Source organism: Megascapheus bottae, chromosome 14 (assembly GCF_031878675.1).
Source record: "Megascapheus bottae isolate mThoBot1 chromosome 14, mThoBot2.hap1, whole genome shotgun sequence".
NCBI lineage: Eukaryota > Metazoa > Chordata > Mammalia > Rodentia > Geomyidae > Megascapheus > Megascapheus bottae.
In genome coordinates, this window is record NC_143522.1 from 28,785,215 (window position 1) to 28,796,829 (window position 11,615).

Below are 11,615 nucleotides of genomic sequence, written 5' to 3' on the forward strand. Positions count from 1 at the left end.
AGGCAACACCGGGAGATAAGTCTGTCTTTGCCACTGCAAAGTAAAAGCTCAGATCTGCTCAGCACATGGAGCACTCAACGTAGTTAAGTTATGCAATTAGCCGGAGTCCTCCCGGGAACACACCGTTCTGAATTGGTAGCTTTGGTTACTGCTGGTGGCACGTGAGTCACTCAACATGTGGCAAAGTACAGGGCCTGGGCTGTGCTCCTTGGCCCCCTCCACTCAGATGCACGCCTTGCAAAGTGACATGGTGAAGGCTTTTATGTAAAGATCCCCCTTTGCTAGCTGGAGCTGTCAGTTGCAGCAGGCTGGGGCTCCTATTCCAGCACTGCTTTTGAGGAGAACGTGACAAGAGGGGGTGGAGGCCATGGATGGAGGCCATCAATGTTCCCTAATTTGATCCAGTCTAATCTTCAGCCCATATCCCAGAGCGGAGCCAGGCAGTGAAATGCTTTGCCCTGATACTTCTCAAAGCACCCTTTAGAACACAAGGCGCGTTGGGATGGAATTCTTGATAATAATTATAACGGCAGCCTTTGTGGTATCAGCTAAACTAAGTCATTACATCATGCAAACCCAAAGCTAGTTATTTTGATGACTGCCAATGACCAGAACAAAACAATCTTTTAATTTGTATGTGAGATAATCATAGCTGTGTCTCTAGCAGCATTTTAGGATGCACTTGACAACAGATTCTAGTGTTAGCCAGAGTACTGTTCACACAATTAGGCCAGCTGAGATAGGTGCACAGGGTTCTAACGGCTATCTCTTGCTGTGACTTCAGTCAGTTGTCATTTACATTGACACTCAGGAGGGTTTGTTCTGAGTTGCCTGTAAGAGATACTTGAAAACTCAGAGCCAAGAAATTTGGAGGTGCCTGTCAGATGGCTGTTCACTGAAACGCATATAAATGTAGATGATACGAACAAAATAAATTCAGTATTTTCAGTGCAAGATACCTGTCAAGTGTGGAAAGTGTATGGTGAACAGGACAGCAGCAACCTGAACTGAGGCCATGCCCCAGTCCCCAGGTGACCAGTGCCTCTAGCTGGGCCACTGAATTGGTTTTTCAGTTTATGGACATTATTCGTTCAACAACTGAAGGAATTAGCCGTGTGTGTGTGTGTGTGTGTGTGTGTGTGTGTGTGTGTGTCTGTGAGCATGCGCCCGCGTGCATGTACATGCTAGAACACACTATAACTCTTGTACAAGCCTGCACTAGGATATGTGTGTTATCTACCTCTCCCAGCAATCTCTGATGGCTATTCCATTCTGCAAGTAGGAAAGCCCAGGCCTCTTTGGGCATGACAGCTCATATTCATAATCCAAGCCCTGGAAGGTGGAGGAAGGAGAATCACCAGTTCAAGTCCAGCTTGGCTACGTAAGTAGACCCATTCTCAAGTGAAACAATATAAAACAAAATAAGAAGACTGTGAGTTTGGGGAAAATTTTGTGTCCCTACATTGATAGACATAATACATACCACACACACACACACACACACACACACACACACACACACACACACACAAATCTAGGAGAGAAGTGTGCACAGGAGAGGATATGAAACATATCTTCTCTAGAGAAGCATGAGTATGGAGCTTACTTGGCCTCAGAGATTGTTGAAAGTTGTCCTGGGAGGTTCTAACCCCTAAATTAATCTCCTGTCACTTCTACCACAGCATGGGGGAGACCACAGGTCTATTCCTTAGTTCAATCTAGACTAGCCAAATCCCTGAAGCCCACAGTTTGGAGGAAAATTCCACAACACTGGCAAACAAACTCAGGACAGACCACACAGGACCAGGAAGAACTCACCTGCCTCACCTGTCTGAATGTAGAGCCATCACCACAAGCTGGAGGCATGGCTCCTGCCAGCCCCGACTGACAAAATCTCCCTGTATGCAGGAAGCCTTCTCAACAGAGACCTCAAAGCCAAGGTTCTCCTGATGTGCTGGTGTCGGTTGTCAGCCCATCTCAGGCAATCTGCGAGCACCAAGGAACTCTGTCCTGGAGACTTGTGAAGAGGAGGCAACCCCGCCGGCTCTGGCCCTCAGGGCTCAAGGCTCACACGTGTGATGCTGCTGAGAAGCTACAGGAGCAAAGGAGGTCTTGGCAGGACGAGATCCAAGACAGCCACAGGGATCAGAATGGCTTTTGGTGGATGCGGTGTGTCCAGGTAAAGGGAGCTGGGAGTGGACATAAGAGCAGGCCATTCTCCTTATGCAATCACATTAAGAGTGACTAAAACAGGAAGGCCAACATAGATGACAGCCAAGAGGGAAGTAAAGATGAGAAATACCCAGGAAATGTGTGAGAAAGGGATGGGGGGGAAATGTCATACATCAGAGGAAGAGCTGCTTCAGGCTTTGGGAGACCTGAACAGGAGTTAAGTCAGGCTATAGGTCTGGAAGAGCAGAGCTTTATGTTTGGGCGGCAGCCATGTGAGCTTCACTGAAGTAACCAGTCATAATACTGGGATGCCTGACCCAGAAGGCTGGTACTCAGCTATGCCCACTAAGAGGTCACTGGAACCCTGGCAGATCCACCTTTTGTGGCACAGGGAGCCTGACCTGTCCAGTTAGAAACATTTCTAGGAATTGGGGTGGGAGGCATGGTTCAGCTGGAAGAGTACTAACCATTGAGTGGAAGCATCAGGTATCAAGTTGGAGTGTCCATCACAGAAAAATGTGTCTTCCCGGTATGGAAAATAATTACCAGCATTTCCACAGCAATCCCCAATGTGCAAGCCTCTTGGTTGGATTGGTGTGTTTCTCGATTTTGAGATTGAAGTGTGTGTGTGTGTGTGTGTGTGTGTGTGTGTGTGTGTGTGTAATGTTCTTAGTGTTTTCTTACATGAATGTCCCTGTCAGGCCTATTTCTAACACAACAGATAAATAAGTCAGGACCCTCACTGTGCATCTAGGAATTCTGTACCAGAGGGACATCTTAGCTGAAGAAATCAACAAAACTCAGTGATACGAGCTGTTATTTTTCCCTACTTTCCTGTAACCTCATTTATTTGTTACATACGAAGATGATGTGGAATATAAAGTTTTTTTATAAATTAAAAGCATGTTTTCTGGCTCATCCCCTAAAATATATTCTGAGAAATAAAAAAGAAAAATTAGGAAGAAGGAAAGAAAAAGAGGGAGGAAGGGAGGGGAGAACAGAGGAGAGGAGGTGGGTCTTATTAAATACTAGAAGGTAGAACAGATGAGGTGACCGTCAGTTTGCAGTGCCTAGCTCTATAATCTGGGTTGGGCTCCTGCAATTTGACCTGGCTCTAAAGAACCCACCCAGGGTGGCCGAGACGTTGGAGCAAAGTAAAGGAGGCAGTGGCTGCTCTTCTGTCTACCAGAAGAAGTTCCTTCTCTGAGGGAGGGACGATTCCAGTGTGCTCTCCTCTTGGGGGTCAGCACACAAGTGGGCAGAGGAGCCAAACTCAGTTTTCAGCAGGGCTGCCCAAGAGGACTGAATTCAGCCCCTCTTTTGATCTTCTCCCTCCATTATTTCTGCTGATGAACAAACCACTCCCAAAGCAGAACTGGAGGCCTGGCTCAGTGGAAGGCAGCCTGCCTAGCAAACACAAAGCTCCATTCAAGCCCAGTACTGCAAAGGAAAAAAAGGGAACAAGGAAAGGAGAAAGGGAAAAGGGAAAAGGGAAAGGGAAAAGAGGGAGGGAGGGGCAAACAAAGGAAATATGCCAGTGGCTCATGCCTGTAATCCTAGCTACTCAGGAGGCTGAGATCTGAGAATCACAGTTCAAAGCCAACAAGGGCACTAAAGACCTTGAGACTCTTACCTCCAATTAACCACCAGAAAACCAGAAGTGGAGCTGTGGTTCAAGGTGGTAGAGTGTTAGCCTTGAGTAAAGAAGCACCCAGGCCATGAGTTCAAGCTCTGTGACCATGCTAATTTTTCTGGAAAATACAGAAGCCTTAGATGTGCTGTCTACATGGTCATCTGTTCAATGTCTGCCTCGGTACCTGGAGTGCCAGAGGCAGGAGTCTGAACTATCCACCAGACCTAGCAACTCACCGTGAACTGTAGTCCAGGCTGCAGCTTCCTCATCTCCAGGCAGATGCTGAACCACCCTCTTGCCTACGGAGCAAGAGCGACTCTGCCATCCTCAGTGCCACCTCCAGGAACCTCCCAGGCCCCTTGATAGGGCATAAAACCTTGTGTGCTCATCTCCTTGGTGTTCCTTGGGCTTTTCAGACAGAAGCAGGGGGGCGGGATGGTTCCCAGGGTTTCCCTCCTGGCCTCAGCAGAAGCAGGCCTGTGTGGGCCTGCACATGACCTCCCGCCCTGAACTTCAGGAGCTAACCCTCAGGACAAGCACCAGGGGGTGTGGACTCTCCAGCCACAGCGCCTTCCACACAACCTCCTTCAGCTCACAGCTCCTCAAATAGGGAAGGACAGCGGGAGCGCGGCCCCACCCAGGCCTCCTCCCAGCCTACGTGCACTCAGGTCCCGCAGGGCAGATGCATTTAAATAACAAATCTGCTGGTGCATTTAAATACAACTTGAGTTACTCAAATTCAATTTACGCATAGAACTTTAGGAATACATTATATAAGGTGCTGCTGATTAAAATAGTAGGGTGACCCTTAATGAGGTTACTGGATTCTACTCCTTTTCCCGTGTCAAACTGACATTTAAATAAAAGGGAGCTGGGTTCTTGAGTCAGGCTGTCAGTTTTGTCTAGTACGCATGCTCCCTTTGCCAAATCAACAATAGAAGGAAGAGAGTGTAACTCACGCTGCGGGAAGCCTGGCACCACAGCTCTGGTACCTCCAGGACTCAGGGTAGTCAAGGTGTTTATCCCTGTAGTCAGGCCGCAGGTGCTTCTTCCTTAGCATTTATTCTCTTATGCTGTCACACTAAGAAACCAAGCAATAGTATACAGGAAACCAAGCCCCTCAATTTTTTCAGTAAAGTTCTTATCTAGCAACACCTGTGTATTGGGAACCGGAGGGTACTGTTCGTGTGTGCCTCCATCTCTCAAACAAATCAAATATACCTTTGTGAGCCTCTGGAAACCAGGTGTCCATTGCCTAGTGCAAGAAATGGGTGGATTCTGAGGCTGGTGAAGCCTACTGCTACCTATTCACAGAAAGCCACAGGCAGAGAGAGGCGGCAGGCCGTGGGCCTCGTGACCAGCCTCTTATCCCAAAGCATGAGGAAGACAGAAAGCCTGAGCATGCCTTGGGAGAGAGGCCTATTTTCATGAAGGAGGGCGACGAGGGCCCTTCAATACCAGGTTAATTGCTGTGCTTTGGTTCTCCAAAGCTGACGTGGTGGCTCCTAATCCTAAGGTCTATGTGGACAGTGCCACAGCTGCTGAACGAGATGGGCCAAGAGGGTAAGTGGCACGCACTGGAGTTTGGCACGGCAGAGGGGTGCTCTAGGAGAGTCCTGCCAATGCAGGAAAGTACGACTGCACAAGTGCTGTCTCCCACAGCCAAGGATTTGTTCCCACAAGAGCCCATTGTGCATTCCAGACATGGAGCCACTCCAGACTGGAGGCACAACTTACATAATTACTTTTGTAAATAAAACTGACACAGTCACTTTGTGGTCTATTGATTCGCAAATAGATTTTACTGATTGGGGATTGACAAAAAGATAGAGTCTCTGCTTCTTTATTTAAGCAGGAGCTTTTGGTCCTTAGGGTCATTCTTTAGATTAGGAGGAAATGAGGAAACTGAGGCCCACGAGTGAACTCCATGACACTCATCAAGGAGGTCTCAAAAACTGGGGTTCACGTCAACTCGAATTTTGCCCAGCAAACTGCTTGAAAACTGAAAACTGTCTCATCTTTTTTTGCTTGTTTTTGCCAGTGCTGCAGCTTGAACTTAGGACAGCACTTGAGCCACAGCACCACTTCCAGTTTTTTCTGTGTATGTGCTTCTGGGGAATGGAACCCAGGGCTTCATTCCTGCTAGGCCAGCACGCTATCACTAGGTGATGCTCCCCGCCCTTACTGTTATTTTTCTTTTTTATTCGAACTGTATATATGCCTTCAAAAAGATGTTTAGTATTATTAGGTTTGGAAACTTTTAGTTCAGTGAGAATATGTAACTGCTAGCAATGCAGAGGAAGAGCGCAGTTGTTGGGACGTCTTTGGCAGACTAGAAGACGCTACGTGTTTCCAGCAAAGGCCTCTTGGTAGATGGCTGGCATATCAGTGGTGGTGGCAGTACCGGAACTCGCAGGAGCCAACATCACCAGACATCCGCAGCCTCCCAGAGACAGAGCTTGCACTAGGATCCAGCAGGGCGGCCGAGCCTGGCTGCTGAGGCAAGGCAAGTCTGCACTGGACAGCTCCTCGCCCAAATGCATGGTGCAGAGTTGTCTGCAGAGCTGTGCCTTCTCTGAGGGACAGGTAAGCAGCTGAGGACCAGCGGGTGGCGGCAGCAGGGGCATCTAGCAAATCAAATATGCGAACTTCCAACTAAGCAAGCTCTTCACAGGACGTCAGACACCGTGTGAAAATCAGTAGCTAAGGAATACCAGCTATCACTACTCAGAAAACTGGAAGCTTTATGGGGACAGAAGCCACTTACTCTACCACAGGACACTGCCTCTGCCCTGACCCCCCCCACCCCCCCAACTGTGTATCTCCCTCCTCGCAGGCCCGCTGCCATATGCCTTCCCTGGTGCTCCCCTGGGAGCTGGGACTCTGGGCACCGGGATCATCGGGCTCTGTGCCAAGGGTGAGCATGGCCCTTGACACCCATCTCACTGGTCAGGAAGTGCTGAGGGCAGCTGAAGGATCGCTGCATAAAAGCTCACCTCCAAGGGCCTGTCCCACCCCAAAGAAGACAGACAGAAATTATCAATCATGTTTTCCTTTTAATAAGGGTATCTTTCCTTCAAAGGGAAGCTTTGAAAATCTCTAGCTCGTTGTGAAAACCAGAAAAGCCAGGGACCGGCCGCACCCTGCACAGCGCTGGGCAGCGCCAGGGACCGCTGTGCCCGCACACCCGCTGCCAACGCGGATCTGGGCGCCACCCGAAACCAGAGCCAGCAGTCAAAATAAGGAGGAGGACGCACGTCCTACTGTGATTTACGGAAAAGGACAAGTTCTTAGTACAGCAAAACAGGAACACAAAAAGTAAACAAATCTTTAGAAATCACTAGATATATATGTGTGTAGATATATTTATATAATTAGGATTCTCGTCAACATTTAAAACTATTAAAAACAAGGTTGCCACCTTCCCTTTCTTTTGGTACTGGGGTATTATTATTATTATTATTATTATTATTATTTTTAAAGACACTGCCCGGGTTCTGCATGCAGACTCCTAACCTGGACCCGCTCTCGGCTGTGCCTCGGCCTGCCTCCCGCCCAGCCCCCGAGGTCCACCTCTGGCTGGCTGCAGGAGAAGAGGCAGCTTTCCCTCTGGGCATTGGGATGACAGGCCCACAGCGGCACAGCCGAGAGGGGGCCGGCAAACACAAGGCCCGCGATGGGAACGCTGCGGAAGCTTCCAAAGGCACCTCTTTCCCCATCGTTGTTGGGCTCGTTTTGCCTAGAAGCAGGCTGGCAATCTTAATCAAAAAGCAAAACTAGATCTTTAAAATAACTTAAAAAAATCATTTTCATATAAAGCAGCAAAAACGTATTTTCCTCTCTGCAGAAAGAGAACGTGAACGAGGAACACGGCGATGGAAGTGAACCGTTCAGAACTTGAGCTGAACTGGACTTGCCGACAGAGCACGGCGGCTCAGGGCTGCTCCTTCACTTTGCTGGTGCAGTCGGAAGATTCTTTGGCATCTTCAACCACCCGTGTGCTTTCCTCTGGAGTGAAGTTTCCGTCTCCAGACCGGGTCCCATTGGGGAGAGAGTCCTCGCCATTGAGCAGCCCGTTCTCAGCAGCCTTGGCTTTGCTCACAGCCTCCTTGAGGCTTAAGGCCTCCTGCCCACCGGCCTCCTCCTCCTCGAGGTTTCGCAAGACCAGCGGGAGCCTCGAGTCCCCCATGCCGCCCTCCAGCAGCCCCAGGTCACTCTCCTCGTACTTGGGGAGTGGCACCCTCTCCTCCATGTGTTTGCGGTAGTACTCCCGGTTCACAGCTGCACTCTTGACTGCTTTTTCCAAAATCTCTTTTTCACCTAAGCGCAACTTAATGGCCATGGTTGCTCGAACAGAAAGGTCCTGGGTTTTCAAGACAGCCTTATCTTCCTGGAAAACAAAGAAGAGGATGGGTGACGAGGGTCTAAATAGGCACTTCATCAACACTGCACTTTAGACTTGTGAACCTTATTGGAGTACGTCATCTCTCAATAAAGCTGTGTGACACAAAAAGAAGACCTCAGCACTTCAGGTTGTCACCCTGTCCTGAGTCCCTGGGTGAACAGCATGAATGAATGAATGAATGAGTGAATAAAGATGTCTTTAAAGCTGGTGGCTCAAAGGCAAACTCGGAAAGCACAAATACAAAATTATGGTTGTGGAAACAGGTATCAGAAATGATTTCTTTAATGCTAAATAATTTTCAAATATTATCTTCCAATCAGTAATGCTACAGTATGCCTTTTGGTAAGTAAGCGTAAATATGTTACATAAAAAATATTAACATCAAGTATCAATAACTAATACTAAACATTAATCGAAGAAGTGAAATACACATTCTGCTGAACAAGTAAAGTTACAGGTAAGAAGGAATCTTTCATTAAGATCTTTAGAAACAAAGTGCAAATCCTCATTTATCAATCTCATTACCTCAATCGTTGTTTTATATGTTTTCAAAAGAAGAGAGGCTCTATCTTCAAGAAATGTCCAAAGTTTGACCTCATTGTCCCAGCTGACAGGAAATTCAGAGTTACCCAAGGTGAAAATTCTATCGATAGCATTGTCTCCTAGCAAATGTTCTTTCAATTCTTCTACAAAAAAAAAATATAAATAGCAACTGGTTAGAAGGAAAAACAGCACTGCTCCTCACTTTAACGAGCAATCTAGCTGAGAAAATCTCTCTTTAAGCAGCAGTATCTCTTCACTCTGTCAGCCCCGGCCATTTCTCAGCTCTTCAAGGCAGAGTCAGATCTCAGTTCTGGGCAAAGAGAGGAGGTGAGGACTCTGGTGTTTGGAATACAGTCTTAGCAAAGGGCTCCATGCATCACTGAACGACACGGAGAGCCTTTCGACTGTCCAGAGACAATGCATGGTCACAGACGCCTCACTTCCTCAGCAGCACAGCTGGGTCAGAAAAATACCAAGCAATGAGAACAGCAAAGCTGACTGGTAGTTACTTATCTTATAACAAACATACCAAAGACAGAAGGAAACAAACAGAAAAAAAGAACCGTAAGAATTTTATGTTAATGAAAAATGAGCCTATATTTCTCACTTGTCAGGAATTTAAATAGGAATTACAAGTAAACACAAGCGAACATCTCAATTACCTTCAAATATATTTAAGAAAGAATTCAGCAACTGCTCAGAGCATTTTGTCTCCTGGCACATTATCTCCAAAAGACCAAACATGCCCACCCTCTTCATGCTCAAGAAATACACCCATGCTTCTTATGTAATTGTGAGACAGTTTCTCTTTCAGAGCAAAATGCCCTACAGCTGTCACTATTTACAATTCAAATTGAGGAACAGTTGCTGCCAGCAAACCAAACTTTTATTAGTATTAGTTGGAGTAATTCAAAGAATACATCAATTGTCTTGACATGACAAATTGTCTTCCGATGACTAAAGAAACTAAAGAGCAGCAACAGATCTAAAATGATTCTGTTTTTTAAAATTTTTATTTTAAGAAAATAGATGTTATCTAATGTTCAAAAGGAAATTTCTTCAGTTGTATTTGCTAGCAAAAGAGCATGATAAACTTCAGAACTTTTAGTCTTGATTCTTCTGTTTAAATTCTTTGTATAAAGAGATGGCAATCTTTTGAAAGCTTCAGAAGAAGAAATTGCTCTTCAGAAGCCCCAAATGCTAAGCTACTAACTTGTCCCTCCTTTCTCGGCCAGCCCCAGCTCCATCCTCTAGCTTCCTCTGCTACTGCCTGTGGGACTCCAGCACCTGAAACCTACCAGAGTGGAGCCTGGGTGCAGCAGGGGGCTGCAGGACTGGGGTGGGGGGGAAACCTGGGGCTTGGGAGCAGGTTTCCTTCCAGGCCATTTCCTGCCAGCCCCCTCCCTCCTGGATGGCTCCAAGCCTCCTCCTACCTGCTGTAGCCTGTGCTGTCACCCAGAGCAGTGAGAGCCCAGTTCACCCTCCTCAGTCTGCCTGAGAGACTTTCTCTTCAGCCACCTCTTCCTCCTCTTTCTCCTCCTCCTCCTCCTCCTCCTCCTCCAGAACCCTAACTTGAGTGCCAGGCCCAAGGGTGGTCTCCACTAAGAGTTTCTGCCTTGGATTCAGTGACTTGCAAACAGCAAGGGTCTGGAAGGCATGTGGAGCACAGGGGTGGAGGCAACACAACTGGGTTCTAAGCCAGGGTCATCCCTTACCAGCAGAGTGACCCCGGCTGAAGCTGCCTTCTTCTGTGAGCAGACACTACATCAGTGAAATGAGATGCCCAACTCATGGGCCTGTGAGCTGACAATGAAGTATGCTGGCACGCAGTGAGCGCCCTGAGTGACAGCAATCACCACCCCACAGTCGCTTTCTTACATACTCCTTGAGGACAGGAACTGTGACTTTCAACTGTGTGTCCTTACACACGCGCGCACACACACACACACACATACACACACACATACACACACACACACACACACACACACACACACACACACACAGGAACTGTGACTTTCAACTGTGTGTCCTTACACACGCGCGCACACACACACACACATACACACACACACACACACACACACACACACACAGGTCACCCCTAACTCGAGGTCACTGCATTGAAATGATGAACCACCACTGACGTACAAAGACACCACAAGTTCCCATCTGACAGTGAATCTCCAGCAATGCAGTTGCTTTTAAGGAACAATTACCTCGTCTCACTTTGTCTGGCTCTGCAGCTGGCATGAAAACCGCCTCCACTTCTAGTCTGACGTGGAGCCCTGGACCTGAGCACTTCTCCCTGCACCACACAGGAAGCTGAGGCCACAGACAGAGGGTGCAGCAGCCTCTCCATGGCCATCGGCTCTTGAGCAGCACCACCCTGCCCCCAGTGCTTGGGCAGCTTTGTTCCAGAAGGATATGCCCTACTGCTCAGCTAGGGACTCGCTCACACACCCCTGCACTTAGACCTGTCCCATCACTTCTAGACAAGATTTAGCACAAATACAATTGAAACTCAAGCCTCAGGATCAAAGAATTTGCGGAAATACCGTTTAAGGTGAAAATAAAAACATAGCCAGGTCTAATCTCAGCACAAGAAATTCCAGCTGACATATCTTCAGAAAACCTGTAAGAGATGCTTGCTCGGGTACTTAAGTCTTTCTGGGACTGAAATGGTAGTCTTAGCCAAGAGCAATTTGTGATCTATACACATTTTGTTTGCCATGCTATTTCCTTGCTTTATATTTAACATTTCCAAGGTAAAACAGATCTATTTTTCTTCAATACTACCATATTCTCACTCCCCCAAAGTGCTTTAGTTTTAAGTAATTTTATCTTTAGTATGCACTCCTA

At 47.4% G+C, this 11,615-nt stretch overlaps 1 protein-coding gene across 2 annotated transcripts in view; it reads right to left on the bottom strand.

Moving 5' to 3' along the window:
• Positions 1–6,841: 6,841 nt before the first annotated feature.
• The window catches only part of Setd3 (SET domain containing 3, actin N3(tau)-histidine methyltransferase), a 72,458-nt gene continuing 67,684 nt past the window's right edge, over positions 6,842–11,615 (bottom strand). For both annotated transcript variants that reach the window (XM_090344804.1, XM_090344803.1), the window contains 2 exons: positions 8,736–8,896; positions 6,842–8,195 (listed from right to left, as the gene is read on the bottom strand). In XM_090344804.1, the coding sequence (XP_090200930.1) occupies positions 7,740–8,195; positions 8,736–8,896 (617 nt within the window). In that variant the 3' untranslated portion in view covers positions 6,842–7,739. The remainder of the gene's footprint in view (positions 8,196–8,735; positions 8,897–11,615) is intronic.